The sequence below is a fragment of the Sus scrofa genome, chromosome 1 (genome assembly GCF_054392235.1).
Source record: "Sus scrofa isolate SSC_HxYL_T2T_F1_AM1 chromosome 1, Sscrofa_HxYL_maternal_Yorkshire_Landrace_v2.0, whole genome shotgun sequence".
In the NCBI taxonomy this organism is placed as follows: domain Eukaryota; kingdom Metazoa; phylum Chordata; class Mammalia; order Artiodactyla; family Suidae; genus Sus; species Sus scrofa.
In genome coordinates this window covers 80067902-80085660 of record NC_139383.1, presented here as the reverse complement: position 1 = coordinate 80085660, position 17759 = coordinate 80067902, and the positions used below count along the sequence as shown (strand labels likewise).

Below are 17759 nucleotides of genomic sequence, written 5' to 3'. Positions count from 1 at the left end.
ACATCAACCTCTCTAATACCTCTGGGCTTCCTGGGCTCCTGTGGCATCTTACTTCTCCAGCAGCTGCTGCTGGAGATTCTTTGCCTCCTCTTCCAAATATTGGTGCTACTTACAGTTCTGTCCCAGTCCTCTCCTCTTCTCACTTTGCACGTTCTTCCCCAGTGATCTCATCCTCACAGCTTTGATAGGTTTTTAACTATTAGCTGCTGATTCCCAGATCTTCATCTCTAGCTGCAAACTCGCCACTCAAAACCCTTCAGGGGTCTCCTACTCTTAGAAATTTGCATTGGAACTGCAGTTATTCATTTACCCTTCTGTTGCATCACCCTGCTTTTCCTGAAGAACTGGAGCTCTGGCTCAAAAATGAGTACTGAACATCTGAATTTATCACTGCAATCAATCCCATTATATCACCAGGTTTCTTTTTTAATTTTATTATAGTTGACTTGCAATATGGTTTTAGTTTCAGATATAGAGAAAAGTGTATCAGTTATACACTCATAAAAACATGTCCATTCTTTTTTCCCATACAGGTTATTACAAATTATTGAGTAGATTTTCCTGTGCTATACAGTAGGTTTTTGTTAGTCATTCATTTTATAGAGTAGTGTATATATGTTATTCCCACTTTTCCAAATTCTTCCCTCCCCTCAACAGTTTCACCTATGGTAACCATAAAATTGGTTTTGAAGTCTCTGAGTTTGTTTCTGTTTTTTTACGTTCTTTTGTATCATTTTTATTATATTCTACATATAACATATCATATGCTATTTGTCTTTCTCTGATATGATCTCTAGGTCCATCCATGTTGCTGCAAATGGCATTATTTCATTCTTTTTATGGCTGAATAATATTCCACCATATATACATACCATATCTTTATCTATTCCTCTGTTGATAGATATTTAGATTGCTTCCTCATCTTGGCTAGTGTAAATAATGCTGCAGTGAACACTGGGGTGCATGTATCTTTTCGAATTATGGCTTTCTCCAGATAGATGCCCTATCATCAGGGTTTTTAAAGCTGTGGATCATGACCCATTCAGGAGACTAGAATATGGGGACTTCTTCAAGACTAGAACATGGAATATAATGAAATAGAAAGAGCAGAGGGAGTTCCCATTGTGGCTCAGTGGTAATGAACCCAACTATTATCCATGAGGATGTGGGTTCAATCCCTGGCCTCGCTCAGTGGGTTAAGGATCCAGTGTTGCCATGAGTTGTGTTGTAGGCTGCAGACGTGGCTTGGATCTTGCATTGCTGTGGCTGCGGTGTAGACCAGCAGCTGCAGCTCAGATTCAGCCTCTAGCCTAGGAACTTCCTTATGCTGTACGTGTGGCTCTAAAATACAAAAAACAGACAGACAGGCAGAAAGAAAGAAAAAAAGAAAAGAAAAGAGCAGAAGGCTTGCCTCCCTAGGAAGAGTAAGTATTGCTTACTGAAAATGCCAGGTTTTTGGCCCACCACCTAAATTTCTGAATCAGGAGATCTGAAATGAGACCAGGGAATCTGCATTTTAGTAAATGCCTCAAAAATGATTCTGACATAGGTGACCCAAGATCTACACATTGGGAAACCTTACCAATACTTGGTATCTAAATATTTTTCTGCAGGTCAATGCAGACCATTGAGATTTTTGGTTGAAATTTTCTTATTCACTGAATCATTTAAGATTTTTTTGTTTCCAGTGTATGTGCATTGTTATAATACTTATATGTGGGTCATTGACAAAAGTTGAATACCTACTGGATTAGACCACTCTCTCCTCCAGAGCATCCCCAATCAAACTATAAAAGGAAGGATTCCTGAATACCTGTGTTTGACCACAAGCTCCAATGCTTACAATTGGATTCTCTTGAATTCAGCAATGCTCATAGGCTGATTCTGCTTTGGGAAGGAATGGGTGGTCATCAGAAATTGGGAATATAGAGGGATGGCATGGATTCTGGACAGGGGCTTGGACCAGCAAGTGTTGCTTTGTAGCAGAAGGTGGTCTGTCCATGCAAACTCTTCTTTCTGTGACACCTTGTGGCAAGGGAGAGCTACTGCATACTTCACTGCCATCTCTATTTGCCAGGATTAACCTTGAACGTGATATTTCTCAGAGTTCTCGGGCAATTTGGGAGGAAAGATGTTAAGAGGAGACACTATCTTTCCTGTTAAAGATGGCATGTGAGTTTTCGAACTTTAGTGAAAAATGAGATGTAACAGTATTTATATCCTGACTTATAAATTGATGCCAATCATACTTCCTTAGCTTTATATATGCTCTTGCAGAAGAACTGTGTCAAAAACTATGCAAGTGCTAAGAGAAGATGGTGAAAATACAACTGGGAAAGTTCTCCCAAAAGGAAAAGATACAACTGAAAAGCAACATTATATGACAGTCTTTTGCAGAATATGTGTTCTTAAAAAGCTATGAGTAATTTGAATTTTTATAATTGAATGCCTATTTTCATTGCATATGAAGCACTTAAAGGAATATTATAGAATTACATTTTGAAATGTGAGAACATTATAAACTGTTTAATTCTTTAATCACAATGTTCAGTTTCTAAAACGATCATCTTTCCTTAAAGTACAGTATTCCTGCCAAGTTGGATGTTTTGATAGGTAGAGGCTAGTGATAAATCATGTAAGCTTGAGAGCAGAAATTCTATGTTTTAAACTAATGAACCACATGCTAGGAAGTAAATGTATATATAGATATTAAAATAATTTTCTTCATGTATTATCAAGGCTGTTATGGTTATAAGTGACAGAGAGCCAAATCAACTTGTTTAAGCAAAAAATGGGAATTTACTGCCCACATAACTGGGGAGTCCAGAGGTGGTTGTAACTTTCAGGTATGGCTAGATACATAGGTTCAAATGTTTCCTATCCATCCATCAATCCATCCACCTGTCTACCTACGTACCTGCCCATCCATCCATTATCTATCATTTTCTACTTCTCTCCATATTTCTTTCAGTTGGCTCTTTGTACAAACAGGCTTCTCCTTAAGGCCAGGGAAGACAGCCAAGAACAGATAAAATAAGTCTCTCAATTTGCTTTATCAGCAATGTCTGGGGGGATACTCTGGTCCAATTTGGATCACAAGCACATGCCTGGGAGTGGAGAAGGGAGGCAAGGTGATTAACAACCCTTCCAGGATCATGATCCAAAAGAGGGGCACAGTAAGATGTTATGTTGGTTCACCTAAAGAACCAAAAGAGAGAAGAGAAAAGGTAGTAGACAGATCAAACCTCTAGCTACAACTTCCAACTATGCCTCATAAAGGAACAGTTTTAGAATATAATTCTAGTGAACCAGCACAGTTTAATAATATAATTCTAGTGAACCAAACCATAGAGAACTATATATCAAAAGCTTTTTAAGGTAAATATTGGACAAAAACAAAAATTTATTGTCATAGATAGATTTAATGAAAACACTGTTTTATAAGAGCCAAAGATTTTTTTTTTTAATGTAATAGAGGTTTGGTTAAACAAATCTTAAATTATTCATGAATTTGTTTTGCACTTATATATATAGAAATTTAGGAATTTCCCATCATGGTGCAGCAGAAACGAATCTGACTAGGAACCAGGAGGTTGTGGGTTCAATCCCTGGGCTCGCTCAGTGGGTTGAGGATCCAGTGTTGCTGTGAGCTGTGGCTGTGGCCGGCAGCTATAGCTCTGATTAGACCTCTAGCCTGGGAACATCCATATGCCATGGGTGCGGCCCTAAAAAGCAAAATAAAAATAAAAATAAAAATAAAAGAATTTGTCTTTTTTCAATAATAAATTTTTTCTTTTTTCTTTTTTTTGCTTTTAGGGCCACACCCACAGCATATGGAAGTTCCCAGGCTAGGGGTCTAATTGAAGCTACAGCTGCCAGCCTATGCCAGAGCCACAGCAATGCCAGATCCGAGCCGCATCTGCAATATACACCATAGATCATGGCAATGCCGGATCCTTAACCCACTAGGCCATCAGGGAACTCCCAGCAAGCACTTTTATAATCAAAAAATTCCATTAAGATTCTTTCCTTTTTTCTTTTTATGGCCACAACTGTGGCATATGGAAGTTCCTGGGCTAAGGGTTGATCCAAGCTGTACCTGAGGCCTACGACACAGCAACATCAGATCTGAGCCACATCTGGGGACTACACTGCAGCTTGTGGTGACACCAGATTCTTAACACAGGATTGAACCCACATCCTAATGGAGACGTTGGGTCCTTAACCTGCTGAGCCCCAATGGGAACGCCAAGATTATTTTCTAAATGATTTAAAAAATAATTTTATTATACTGAAGTTGAATTTGCAGATTAACTTTTTGGGAATCTACAATTTTAGGTGTTTCTTATTATCCTAAAACTTTAGTCAAATGACAATTAAATGAAGAAATAAAAGTAAGGTGAATAATTAATCCCGCTTCAACTCTACCTAGTCAACGAGTATATATAAGTAATATAATGGAAAGCAGTGAGTAACATATAATTTAATGGAAAAGTTTTGTTTAACAGAATGAGATGAGCTAAGCTAAATTCTGGTAAATGTTTATTTTGAAGATATTGAAGAATTTTCCACTAGGCATAGCAAGAATCCTTATTGCCTGCTATAAGTAGTTTTAAAGTAAAGGGATACCACGCAAACTTTGCAGGTCTGGTTCCAGATAACCACACTAAAGTGAGTCACATGAATTTTTTTGGTTTCCCAGTGCAGATAAAACTAATGTTTATACTATGCTGTAGTCTATTAAATGTGCTGTAGTCTATTAAATGTGCATTATGTCTAAAGAAACAATGCAAGTGCTTTAATTAAAAAATGCTTTATTGCTAAAAATACTAACCATCATCTGAGCCTTCTGCAAATCACAGCAGTAATATCAAAGACCAGTGATCACGTAAGTAATGAGATCCTGCTGTATAGCACAGGAACTATATCCAGTCACTTGTGATGGAACATGATGGAGGATAATGTGAGAAAAAGAATATGTATGTATGTATTACTGGGTCACTTTGCTGTACAGTAGAAATTGACAGGACACTGTAAATCAACTATAATGGAAAAAATAAAAATTAAAAAAAGACCACTGATCAAAGACCATCATAATAAACATAATAATAATGAACAAGTTTGACATATTGTAAGAAGTGCCAAAAGAGATGTGAAGTGAGCAAATGCCGTTTGGAAAAAAAATGATGCCAATAGACTTGCTCCATGCAGGGTCACCACAAATCTTCAATTTGTCAAAAAAAAAAATGCAGTGTCAGCAAAGCACAATAAAGTGAAGCAATAATATGAAGTATGTCTGTGTCTGGAAATACAGTGGAAAGGGAAACTCAGCAAAATATATAAATTATATATTCAGTTATTTTTCTTCTATAGTTCTATGGTTTCCTAATAGCTTAAAGAAAGCGTTCCTATAGGCGAGGTGTGGTGCACCAGATTTCAGTTTTGCAGCACACAGTTTATTCTTTAGGAATGAAGTCCTCATTCCATTGTATTCTAATATAATTGTATTAGTCAGGGTTCTCCAGAGAAACAGAACAAATAAGATGTGAGTAGCTATAGAAAGAGATTTATTTTAAGGAATTGGCTCCTGTAAGTATGGAGGCTACTATGTCCAAAATTTTTGTTGTGGGAGGTCAGCCAACTGGAGACTCAGGAAAGGTCAATATTGTAGTTTGGGTCTGAAGGCCATCCACTGGTAGAATTCCCTTTTGCTCAGGAGGAGGTTAGTCTTAGGTTCAATCCAGACCTTCATCTGATTAGATGAAGCCCATTCATACTGGGGAGGGCAATCTGCTCTACTTGACCTACTGATGCAAAAGTTAATCCCGCCTAGAAACACCCAGAATGATGTTAACCTAATATCTAGGCACCCTGTGGACAAATTATGTTGACACATAAAATTAACCATCACAATGACCTAAAGGGGTTGGATCTGAGGTTGATGAGGTTAATGATAATTTTTCTTTAGTAATTTTTACTAAAGAAATTTACTATTTCTAATAGTAATTTTTCATTTTCTAGTTGAATACTGTATGAGAAAAATTAAGGGTTTTCACGTGATTTTATGAAAAGAAAGATGAGCCTGTCAGTATAATAACTAGAAGAACCATCAAAGTTAATTATATGTCATTTGTATCTGAGCCTCTTATGACCACATCTAAATCTCAGATCCTTCACATTTCTTGACAGTTTTGGTGATGAGGCTAGGATGTTGAGAGTGGCACAGCTTTCTGAGAAAGGAAAGATCAAGGCTTTATCAGCCAACAGAATTTGAGGAAAGTCCATAGGAATTGGTAGCAAACACACTGACTAGATAGGTCAGCTAGGAATTACATGTCCCTCCACTGTATTGCCTCCTAATGAGAAGAAATTGAGGATGTGGTTTCAGGATGAATACCAGACGGTAGTTTTAAAGATAGATGCCTGGGAGCTCCCGTTGTGGCGCAGTGGTTAACGAATCCGACTAGGAACCATGAGGTCGCGGGTTCGGTCCCTGCCCTTGCTCAGTGGGTTAACGATCCGGCGTTGCCGTGAGCTGTGGTGTAGGTTGTAGACGCGGCTTGGATCCCGCGTTGCTGTGGCTCTGGAGTAGGCCGGTGGCTACAGCTCCGATTCAACCCCTAGCCTGGGAACCTCCATATGCTGAGGAAGCGGCCCAAGAGATAGCAACAACAACAACAACAACAAAAAGACAAAAGACAAAAAGACCAAAAAAAAAAAAAAAAAGAGTAAAGATAGATGCCTGAACATTATCCCCATTGTTATAACTTTCCTCCAGGTGTGGGAACTTCTTCATCATGCTGGAGGCACATCCATCTGTACTCAGACTTATGTTGGTCCCACTACAAAGCCTCAACAATTGTAATCAACACTTTCTTTCAAGGGACACCTTGTTCACTCCCAGGACTACACTACTAGTGTGGAAGCCACACGTTAACTCTTCCACTTCCATAATCACAAGAACTTGTACCCCAGGTGTGGTCATAAGAGACCAGATGGAGGAGATCTCTCTGAAAAAGGGCCACCCTTAGTTACTTGGAAGAATTCCCCAGAGGGACCACTGACTCATTTATGTGCACTCTGTGATTGGTAATCCTGCTGATGCTAGTCAGTCATTTAGAAAAGGTGGTAAGAAATTTACCCTGACATACCTATGGTCAATTAATCTTGGGCAAAGATGATAAGAATAGAAAATGGGAAAAAGAGAGTCTCTTCGGCAAGTGATACTGGGAAAACAGGACAGCTGTGTGTAAATCAATGAATACTATACACAAAAATCAACTCAAAATGGCTTAAAGACTAAAGTATAAGGCATGACCCCAATACCTCCTAGAAGAGAACTTAGACAAAGCATTCTCTGGCATAAGCCATACAGATGTTTTCTTAGGTCAGTCTCCCAAGTCAATAGAAATAAAAACAAAAATAAACAAATGAGATCTAATCAAACTTACAAGTTTTTGCACAGAAAAAGAAACCATAAACAAAAAGACAACCTATGGACCGGGAGAAAAATATTTGCAAATGATGCGACTGATAAAGACTTAATTCAAAAACATACAAACAGCTCATATAAATCAATAACAAAAAAACAAACAACCCAATAAAGAAAAATGGGCCAAAGACTTACATAGACATTTCTCCAAAGAAGACATACAGATGACCAACAGGCACATGAAAAGATGTTCAACATCCCTAGTTATCAGAGAAATGCAAATCAAAACTACAAGGAAGTATCACCTCACACTGGTTAGAACGGGCATCATTAAAAAGTCTACAAATAACAAATGCTGGAGAGGGCATGGAGAAAAGGGAACCTTCCTACACTGCTGGTGGGAATGTAAATTGGTGCAGCCACTACAGAAATTAGTAAGGAGGTTCCTTAAAAAACTAAAACTAGAGTTGCCATATGATCCAGCAATACTACTCCTGGGCATATATCTAAAGAAAACTCTAATTTGAAAAGATGCATGAACCTCAATATTCATAGCAGCACTATTCACAATAGCCAAGACAAGAAAGCTAACTAAATATCCATAGACAGATGAATGGATAAAGAAGATGTGGTATACATAAAATGGAATACTACTCAGTCATAAAAAATGAATGAAAAAAATGACACTAGGGAGTTTCTGTTGTGGCTCAGCAGGTTAAGAATCTGACCTAGTGTGAGTGATGGGTTCTATCCTTGGCCTCGCTCAGTGTGTTAAGGATCCAATGTTGCCACAACCTACAGCGTAGACACAGCTCAGATCCCATGTTGCTGTGGTTGTTATATAGGCCGGCAGCTGCAGCTCTGATTCAACCCCTAACCTGGGAACTTCCATATGCCATAGGCACAGCCCTAAAAAAAAAAAAAAGAAATGCCATTTGCAGCAACATGAATGGACCTAGAGATTATCATACTACCTGAAGTCAAACAGAGAAAGACAAATATCATACGATATCACTTATGTGTGGAATCTAAAATATGACACAAATGAACTTATCTATTAAAGAGAAACAGACTCACAGACATAGAAAACACACTTATGTTTACCAAAGGGGAAAGAGGGTAGAGGAGGGATAAACTAGGAATGTGGGATTAGCAGATACAAACTACTTTATAAAACAGACAAATAACAAGGTCCTACTGTATATAGGGGACTATATTCAATCTCCTGTAATAAACTAATAATGGAAAAGAATATGAAAAAGAATATATATATATACACACACATATATATAAATGAATTACTTTGCTCTACACCAGAAACACAACATTGTAAATCAACTATACTTCAGTTAAAAAATTAAAAATAAAATTATTAAATAATAAATAGTTCCTCAACCAATCAAAATTTATGTCCAGGCTCTTCTCACATGTTCAAGGCTAAGTGCTATTGATTCCAACAATAAAAGTTATTACTAGTATTATAACAATAATCTTACTAATTCCTTATATTCACAGAGATCTTTATTATTTAAAAATTGTTCTGTATTAATTTTCTGATTTAAGGTACTCAATATTCACATGAAGAATTAATTACTCTCCAAGTAATACTGCCTCATCTTACAGATAATTCAGATAATCAAGTGACTTGTCCCCCAGTCAAAGGCCCACAGATACACTTATGGGTGAGACAGACATAGTCCTTCTTCTCATGACACTCGGTTCTAGTCAGAAATTCAGAGAAACTGTGGGCAACAGTAACATGGTGTGTGTTGCGCTAGAGGGGTACAAGCCACAACTACCAAATGAGGGACAGAAAAAAAACAGACTTGGGAATGGGGAGGGAGTAAATCAGGGAAGTCTTCCTGAGATGAATAAAGTCTCATTTCAGAAGCCACTCTGCTGGATCTGGGAAGAACATTAGCTTCTACTAAATTAACTTATTCTGTTCTCAGAATCTTACTGAGTTGATTTTGGACTTGATGAAGTAAAACTTTTACCATCAATACCATGTAATTTTTACTTCTAAGCCAAGGTTTCTCACAAGGTGGTTCTTGTACCATTTGAGGTGCCTGCTAAAAATACAGACTTGGGTGGAGGGGGAGGGAGGTTACCCTCAACTTACTTTTTCTAAATTTTTGGGGGGCAAGGTCCAGGAAAATTGCTGCTGTAAGTATGTACTACTTGGGGATTTTGAAGTCAAATAGCAAAATAAAGAGGATCTTGGTAGTGATTCTGACTGGTTCCTACTTTAATATGGCCTTTTTTGCTGTTGTTTTGATGGGGATATAGGAGTGTGTTTTTGAGGAAAACTGTAAATGGTAGAGTGAGCTAAGAGTTCTCCTTTGCAGACTGTCAATCCCCTATAAAGTGGCTGGCTTAGAGTAGCTACTTGATAAATGTTGACTTGACACAGTGACAAAGGTATTCACAAATTCCAAGTTTTGAAAGTCCTTTCTCTGAGCTTTCTGCTCCAATCTTCCAGTGCCCAGCCAGCGGAAGCAGTAATAACGGAGTAGCTAGGGTATGTAGATTTTGGAGAAAGTCAAATCAAACCCTAGACCATTAACATCTGAGAAGACCAATTTCCTTAATATGCTCCATTTATAAAGAAGGACTAGAAATAATACTTACATCCCAGCGTTGTTGGGCGTCTCAAATGAGTTAACTGGTACCTATTACAAATGGGTATCAATGAAATCTATCATAAATGCAAATGCTTAGAACCCTGTCTAACTCATAAATGCATTCCATAAAATGCCCATTCAAACCTAGGCAGTACATTCCACTCCTTAATATCTGTAACAGGTCCCCTTAATAGATAAGAACCTCTGAGCAAAAATCAGCAAAAAATGAAAAAATAAATGAAATTCAAGCAGACTCGGTTGAGGGTCCGTGGACTGCTGCCTGGAGGATTCGGCAAGGCCAAAGGAGTGCGAGAGAGGGGTCTCCCTGCGGCGCTTGCAGCACGTGGTCCGCCCGGGCAGGAGCTTCGCGACAGTGGGGGAGGGGAGCGGCGTGGGACGTCGCGGAAGGGGTCTAAGCGCCCGGGCTACGGTTGAGGAGGCGCCGACTGCGCAGGCTCGGGATAGGCGCAACCACTGTACGAAGAGCCGAAGGGGGGAGCGTTTATCCGGCTCCACGCTTCCTTCACCCACTTACGGAGAGAAAGCCTGTCCTTAAAAAAAAATCATTTTACGACTGTATTTGGAGCGGCCCTCTGCAAGTTGCTCATCATTAGGAGGCCTCTTTACCCAGGACTGAAGAGGCCTCTTTCTCGGGTCGTGTCCCCTCTTCCCCCGTGGAGTCGCAGTGGATGCATCCCACCTCCCCTCGGCCTCCGGAGGTGGTTTGGCTGCCCCCTCCCCCTCCCCAGTGTCGCGAGTTGGCGCCGCTGCCACCCCCCGGTCCGCGCTCTCGGCCCCTCGGCCGGGCGGTACCGAGCCCTCCCGGCACCCCCTCCTCGCCTCCCTCTGGCCTGCCTTTCCCCGCAGGACTGCCAGTTCAACCTTCACCCCAGCCCTTTTCTTTCGGCGCCGAGCCGCGGCGGCAGCAGCAGCAGCAGCAGGAGTCCGAGCCCGGAGGCGGCGGCGGCGGCGGTGGCCGGGGAGCCCATGGCGTACAGTCAGGGAGGCGGCAAGAAGAAAGTCTGCTACTACTATGATGGTGAGAGGCTGGGCTGGCGGGAGGGTAGCGGGCAGGGCTGCGGCGCCGGGCCTCGAGCCGCACGGGGCTCTGCAGCAGCCGTCGCGAGTGGTCCCAGGTGCGAGGGTTCAGGTCAGAAGGAGGGACCGATGTTTGGCCGCATCCTAACCCATTCCCGACCCGGCGCCGTCCAGGAGTCTCGGCCAGGGGCTAAGTGGACGCCCCACTTTTCCCTCCTGGCCGTCTTCCTCCGGCAGTCCGGACTGCCGCCGGCCTACCAGGCTTCGTGCTGGTGTGAAGCAGACGGTTCTCCCGCGCGCCTCTCCCGCCCGCCACTCGTGGGAGCGGAGGTTTGGGGGTGCTCTGCACCGGCCCCTTGTACCCATCCCTCCCCCCGGGTCAAAACAGCTTCCCCGGCCCAGACTCCACACAAAGCCCGACGGCCGCGAGAGCTCCGCCCCTCCCGCCCCCATCCCTCCCCTCCCGCCCCCATCCCTCCTTACCTCTCCCTCCCCTCCGTCCCTGGCTGGCCGGAGAAAGGCTGTCCCCTCCTCCGCGCCGGCCTCTCCCCAGACCCCTCAACCAGGGTGGGTAGCGGAGAGTAGCTCCTGAAGGTGGGGGCCCACGTCCGCTTTGGGGTACACTCACACCGCTGTTTTGCCTGGGCTTCTTTCCTCTCCTTTGTTTGCCGCTTTCTTTGAGCGCCACTTTCTTAGCATTCAAATGAAAAAGCTTCACTTCCTCAATAAAAATGAGGGTTTTCGAGTTGGAGGTAGTCAGTCTTCTCGGGAAATTAAGACGGTGGTAGGGCAGCGTGGGGCTGCTGCTGCTGCTTGTGTTGCAGCTCAGACCCGATGGGTCCTGGCTTGCCTCTGTGAGGTGGTTACCACCCACTTCTTTGTTGCTCTTTGTTTGATCGGGAAATATACCCTGCTTTGGAGGTGTAGGGAAGCTAGCATTGGCATCTAGCTTGCGAAGGCTATTTCTAGGTGGTGGGAGTCGCGGTGCAGGAAAACTTTGAGGAGTAGTGCAGAAATTGGTATAAATAATGATAGTCTTGAGCTCATGGAACAGTGTGTAAAAGTCATATAATTTAAAGGGTTCTTCTCAATTGCAGTTTGAGCAGTAACATTAAATCTTTTTGAATCCGGATGCTATAAATTACACTAAACAGAGTAGTTAGCTGCTTTACAGATTGCACAAAGGCATTAACTTAAGTAGGTAAATAGTTCCTAGAAAGAAATTGTAAAATTTAACAAAGAAGCTAGATTCAATGACCTGAAAAGGTCTATCCAGTTTGAATGAAGCAATACAAATTTTGGATGCTTTTGCCACATTCAGTGTATTATAAATCACAAAGTTTTAAAGAGTGGTGGAAAGATCTTAGAGGACTAGGTCAGAATAAATCTGCCTTTAATTTTAAAATAGCTGTACCATATCTCAAGTTAGCAAGGATAAATTATTTTGATGCCTGTTTATATGAAATAACCACCTGTGTCATTGTGGAAAAATCTAAAATCTTGGAAAAGAAATTTAAATAGTTCAGTATTTGGTAGCCAATACTCAGTAGTAACAGCCATGTTTTAAAGACCTGTTTTTTGAGAAGTCCGCTTATATGTGTGATACAGATTGATCTGAAATTATGCCGTTATGGAGGGGTGGAGAGAGGGATATATTTTAATTTTAACGTGAATTATTATAAGGCTTCTTAAAGTTCTTTCTTTAAGAATTCATGCATATTTTGAGTCACTGGCCTTTCCTTGCATTGCCTGGCTAAATTGGAAAGTAAATAACAATATGTGTAAGTTAATTTTTAAAACAATATTGTTTCTGAGGTTTAGAGATTTGTTCTTGTCGGGTCTTGGGGTAAAGGACAAAGGTTTTAAAAGTTTGGAGTAACTAGTGCTAATGCTCTTCCTACAGCTGTTAGTTGCTGACAGTGATAGGCTCTGGAGAAGTAAGCTGCTTGAAACTTGTGGTCACCAGGCTTGAACTGCAGAACCAGGAGGTACACCTAAGCGTCAGTTTTATCAATAGCTGTATATTCCTGGGCCCATTTATGATGAGCCTTTGTTGAGGGAATGGGAGCAAGCTGTGGTCCCAAGGGCAGGATGCAGACTTGATAGAAAGAGTAGTCTTGTGATTGTGACCTAGTCAGTACTTTATGGTGGACCTTTATAAAGCTTTATTTGATGGCCAACAGCAGGTGTATAACTAACCGAATGTTTGGATATCTATCCCTGGTTAGGTTATCTGTCTTTTGTCTCTGGCTCTTCCTTGCCTCATTTTTAGAATGGAATTTGTAGTTGCTTATATTTGGAATTTGCTTTGGGTTCTTTTTGGGGAGGTGGGGGTAATAACATGTTTTGTAGAGGTTATTAAATTGAATAGGTATCATTATGCTAATTCTTTGTATATGATAGTATATTACGCTGTGTGTAGTTAATTCCAAAAGCTTGCATTCTCATCACCACAAAAACCCTATTATGTTTATAAAAGTAGTGATAGTTTTTTTTTTTTTTTTTTTTTTTTGCAAGGAAGGAGGATGCAAGTAAGGCAGCTTATGCATCAAAGAATTAAATGTGCAACATGAATTGGATTGGGAGTGAGTAGGATCAGTAATAATATGGCCTTAATAATCTATTAGATTAGAGTAGCTAGTTTTAACTTGGTAGTAGAAGGAAGAAAGATAAAGAGGAAAGGAGTGAAGTAGCAAGTTCTCTAAACATAGGAATCCTACCTTTAGCCTTACTGGGACCATTAGGCCTATTCTTGGTGACAGAGAGAGACTGTCTAGCAAATCAAAGAAGTTTCTGAAGACACATGTACTATTCTCTGTGCACATTGTAGTCCTTGGTATCATACTCTTTGGATCACTGGATTAATGGTTCCAAGTGAGCCTTCAGTGAGGTGTTCGTTAGTGTTTGAGGAAAAGTAAGAGAAGTTCTTACTTATTGCAGCTATTGACTGATGACTCATTCTCAAAAACATATATCTAAATCTTGATCATCCAGTATATACTGCAAGATTGTCAATAACCACCTATAAAATGATAGTAGACACTGAGATCCCTTCTGATTTGAAAATGATGTGATTTCTGTACTTAAATGTAATTAGCAAACCATGTGTGTTAGGTTCTGATGAAATACTCATATTCTTAATGCTTTATCTAGAAATATTAACTGTTTAAGCTTGAGTCAAATCACATTTATTGACCATTTTACTGTATATTCAGTGTAATGGGATTGTATATATACATAATTTATGTAACTATATGCATTGCTCTGAGCTCTGTTTTTTCCTCCTTTGATAGGATACATCAAAATACTTGGAGATAAATAGTTCAGAGAAAAAGCATTCAACACTGTACAAAGACTATATAAAGTTACCAAGATCATGTCTTCTAATACACTTAGTTTACTGTAGGGTATTGTAAAAATTCTACTTGACAGCCAACAGATTGTCTTAGACCTATTTGTAACAGTGGTGTCAAAGCCTTTTTGCTAGATAGCCTTTGATATAACTTCATGGGTTCTTACCTGGAAATCATTTCTTTGGGGGAAATCAGTGTGCTGAATGAATTACAGCAGCAGTTCATAAATACCAGTGATTTTAATTGCACATCATTAATTTATTTATTTATTTATTTATTTTTTTTTGTCTTTTTGCTATTTCTTTGGGCCGCTCCTGCGGCATATGGAGGTTCCCAGGCTAGGGGTTGAATCGGAGCTGTAGCTGCCAGCCTATGCCAGAGCCACAGCAACGCGGGATCCGAGCCGCGTCTGCAACCTACACCACAGCTCATGGCAACGCCGGATCGTTAACCCACTGAGCAAGGGCAGGGACCGAACCCGCAACCTCATGGATCCTAGTCGGATTCCTTAACCACTGCGCCATGACGGGAACTCCTGCACATCATTAATTTAAACATAGTAGAACATAAGACTGAGATTTTCATATACTTGGATTCTCTTTTCCCAGATATTTTTTTTTGCCATTTACTTCATTCAAATTTCACCTTATCAGAGAAGGTTTTCCCTATTACCTTAATTCCCAATACTGTTTTTCCTCCTTATCAATTATGCCACCCAGCTTTTGTCTCTTTCCCCACTAGAATATAAATTTCATGAGGACAGAGTCTATTTTGCTAATGTCTGTACCTCCACCAGCCTAAATTAAGTAATTTTTTACATTATTGATGAATAAATTAAAATCTTACATTTATATAGATAAAGCACTTTCATATAATATTTTCTCTAATTCTTTCAGCCACTTTGAGTTACAAACAGGACAAGTGGTGTTTTGTTTATTTTTTCATGAAAATAGGTTTGTATCTCTGTTTGACTCAATCCACTACTTATCCTTTTGTACATTGTCTAGTTTTAATGTTCAAGGAGAGTTAAAACCTGGTACCTAAGAGATTTTTCCTTTTTCTTTTGGTGACACAGAGTAGAACTATTGCTGATACTACTACTACTGTTACAAAAAAGGTTTCTCTGCTACCACAAAAAGTAATACTTATTTCCCCTAGCAAAATTTTTATTATTTATTTATTTATTGCCACACCCATGGCACATGAGGTTCCCAGGCTAGGGGCGAATTGGAGCCGTAGCCACTGGCCTATACCACAGCCACAGCAGTGCCAGATCCAAGCACACCATAGCTCATGGCAACACCAGATCCTTATCCTTAACCCACTGAGTGAGGCGGGGGATCAGACCTTCATCCTCATAGATACTAGTCAGATTCATTTCTGCTGTGCCATGACTGGGACTCCCTCCTTAACAAAAAATTTTAAAAAATGCTTGCGTTGACAAATCCTTAAAGGAAACAAATTGGGAGTGGGGTTAATCATTTCTTGGGGAATGGTAATAGCAATGAAGTATGGGTAAGGTCAGATTTAAAAGTTGAAGTGTAAGAATGAAGTCAACTTTGGGGTTCAGAAATATCAAATGAGCTTAAAGTCCCTACTATGTGCCAGGTAGACAAAAGATTGAAGTCCTAAAGATGGAAATGGTAGACTACGTTAGATAGTGTGAACTTTATAAGGTCATCAGGCAAGAGAAGGCCTGAAGGAAGAGAATGGGCCAACCTCCTTGAAAGAGTTTTCCCTCAGGAGTTCCTGTTGTGTCTCAGTGGGTTAAGAATCTGACATAGTGTCCATGAGGGTTTGGGTTCAGTCCCTGGCTTGCTTAGTGGGTTAAGGGTCTGGCGTTGCCACAAGCTGCGGCTTAGGGCATAGGTCACAGATGTGTTTCAGGTCCTGTGTTGCTGTGGCTATGGCATAGGCCAGCAGCTGCAGCTCTGATTAGACCCCCAGCCAGGGAACTTCATATGCTGTGGGTGTGGCTGTTATTAAAAAAAAAAAAAATTCTTCTATACAAGACATGGCTGGGTAGTTAGAAAGAACCTGGTGCACTTAACAGAAAGGAAGCCAAGAGGAAGGAAGGCATGGGGGGTGCTGGGCCAGGTCATAAAGGGCCAGACCACACAAGACTTTGTGGTAAGAGATTTGGACTTTATTCAGGGAACTGAAAGCCATTGAAGGTTTCTTAAGAGAGAATCTGGCAAGTGGAGAAAGGATGATCAAGAGTAGAATGTGGAGGTCCCGTCATGGCGAAGTGGAAATGAATGCAACTAGGAACCATGAAGTTGCAAGTTTGATTCCTGGCCTCGCTCAGTGGGTTAAGGACCCAGTGTTGCCATGAGCTGTGGTATAGGTCGCAGCTGTGGTGTAGATCTGGTGATGGCTGTGGCCTAGGCTGGTGGCTACAGCTCCAATTAGACCCCTGGCCTGGGAACTTCCATATGCTGCGGGTGCAGCCCTAAAAAGACCAAAAAAAAAGAGTAGTAGACTATAAGACTGAAGGCACATATCATGTATATATTGGTCCACATACAATGTGATTGCCATTGATAGACATATTTAAGGGAGGTTTGGGGAGTAAAACTGATAGAACTTGTTGACGGATTAGAAGTGGAGTTGGGGCTTGGTGATGATTGATAAAGGATGGCTTCTGAATTCCTGAATTGAGCATCTAGGTGATGTATTCCTGAGAGAAGATTTTCGCCAGCGCTCTTGCTTCACTGACTTACATGACTTCACATGGCATATGGTAGGCTCTTGATTTGTTAAGTGACTTGAGTGAACTTGAGAAACTCCTGATATTTAAAGGTTGGTGGAGGAGTGGCTGTGAGGTGGTAGTAAAATTCAGGAAGATGGATTATGGAAGCCAAGACTGAATGTTTCAACAAGTGGTCAGTGTGTTAATATCTTCTAGTGGACTAAGTAATGTAGTCTGGAAGACAGAAGTAATACTTCCTCTTTTTTTTCCTGGATCATTTTTTTTGGTCAACTTACCTTTAGGGGTAAAAGTACATTTCATGGTCCTGAAATCCAATTATTATCTGAAAAGTGAAAAAAAAATTTTTTGGGAGTTCCCATCGTGGCTCAGTGGAAATGAATCCAACTAGGAACCATGAAGTTGCGGGTTCGATCCCTGGCCTCACTCAGTGGGTTAAGGATTGGCGTTGCAGTGAGTTGTGTAGGTCACAGACTTGGCTCGGATCCTCCGTTGCTGTGGCTTTCGTGTAGGCTGGTGGCTACAGATCTGATTAGACTGCTAGCCTGGGAACCTCCATATGCTGAGGGTGCAGCCCTAGAAAAAGCCAAAAAAAAATTTTT

General features: G+C 40.8%; 1 protein-coding gene across 1 annotated transcript in view; it reads left to right on the top strand.

The window, feature by feature from the left end:
- The first annotated feature begins 10803 nt into the window (after positions 1–10803).
- Positions 10804–17759, top strand: part of HDAC2 (histone deacetylase 2) — a 33867-nt gene continuing 26911 nt past the window's right edge. The window contains exon 1 of the mRNA XM_001925318.7: positions 10804–11095. Within this exon, the coding sequence (XP_001925353.2) occupies positions 11044–11095 (52 nt within the window). The 5' untranslated portion in view covers positions 10804–11043. The remainder of the gene's footprint in view (positions 11096–17759) is intronic.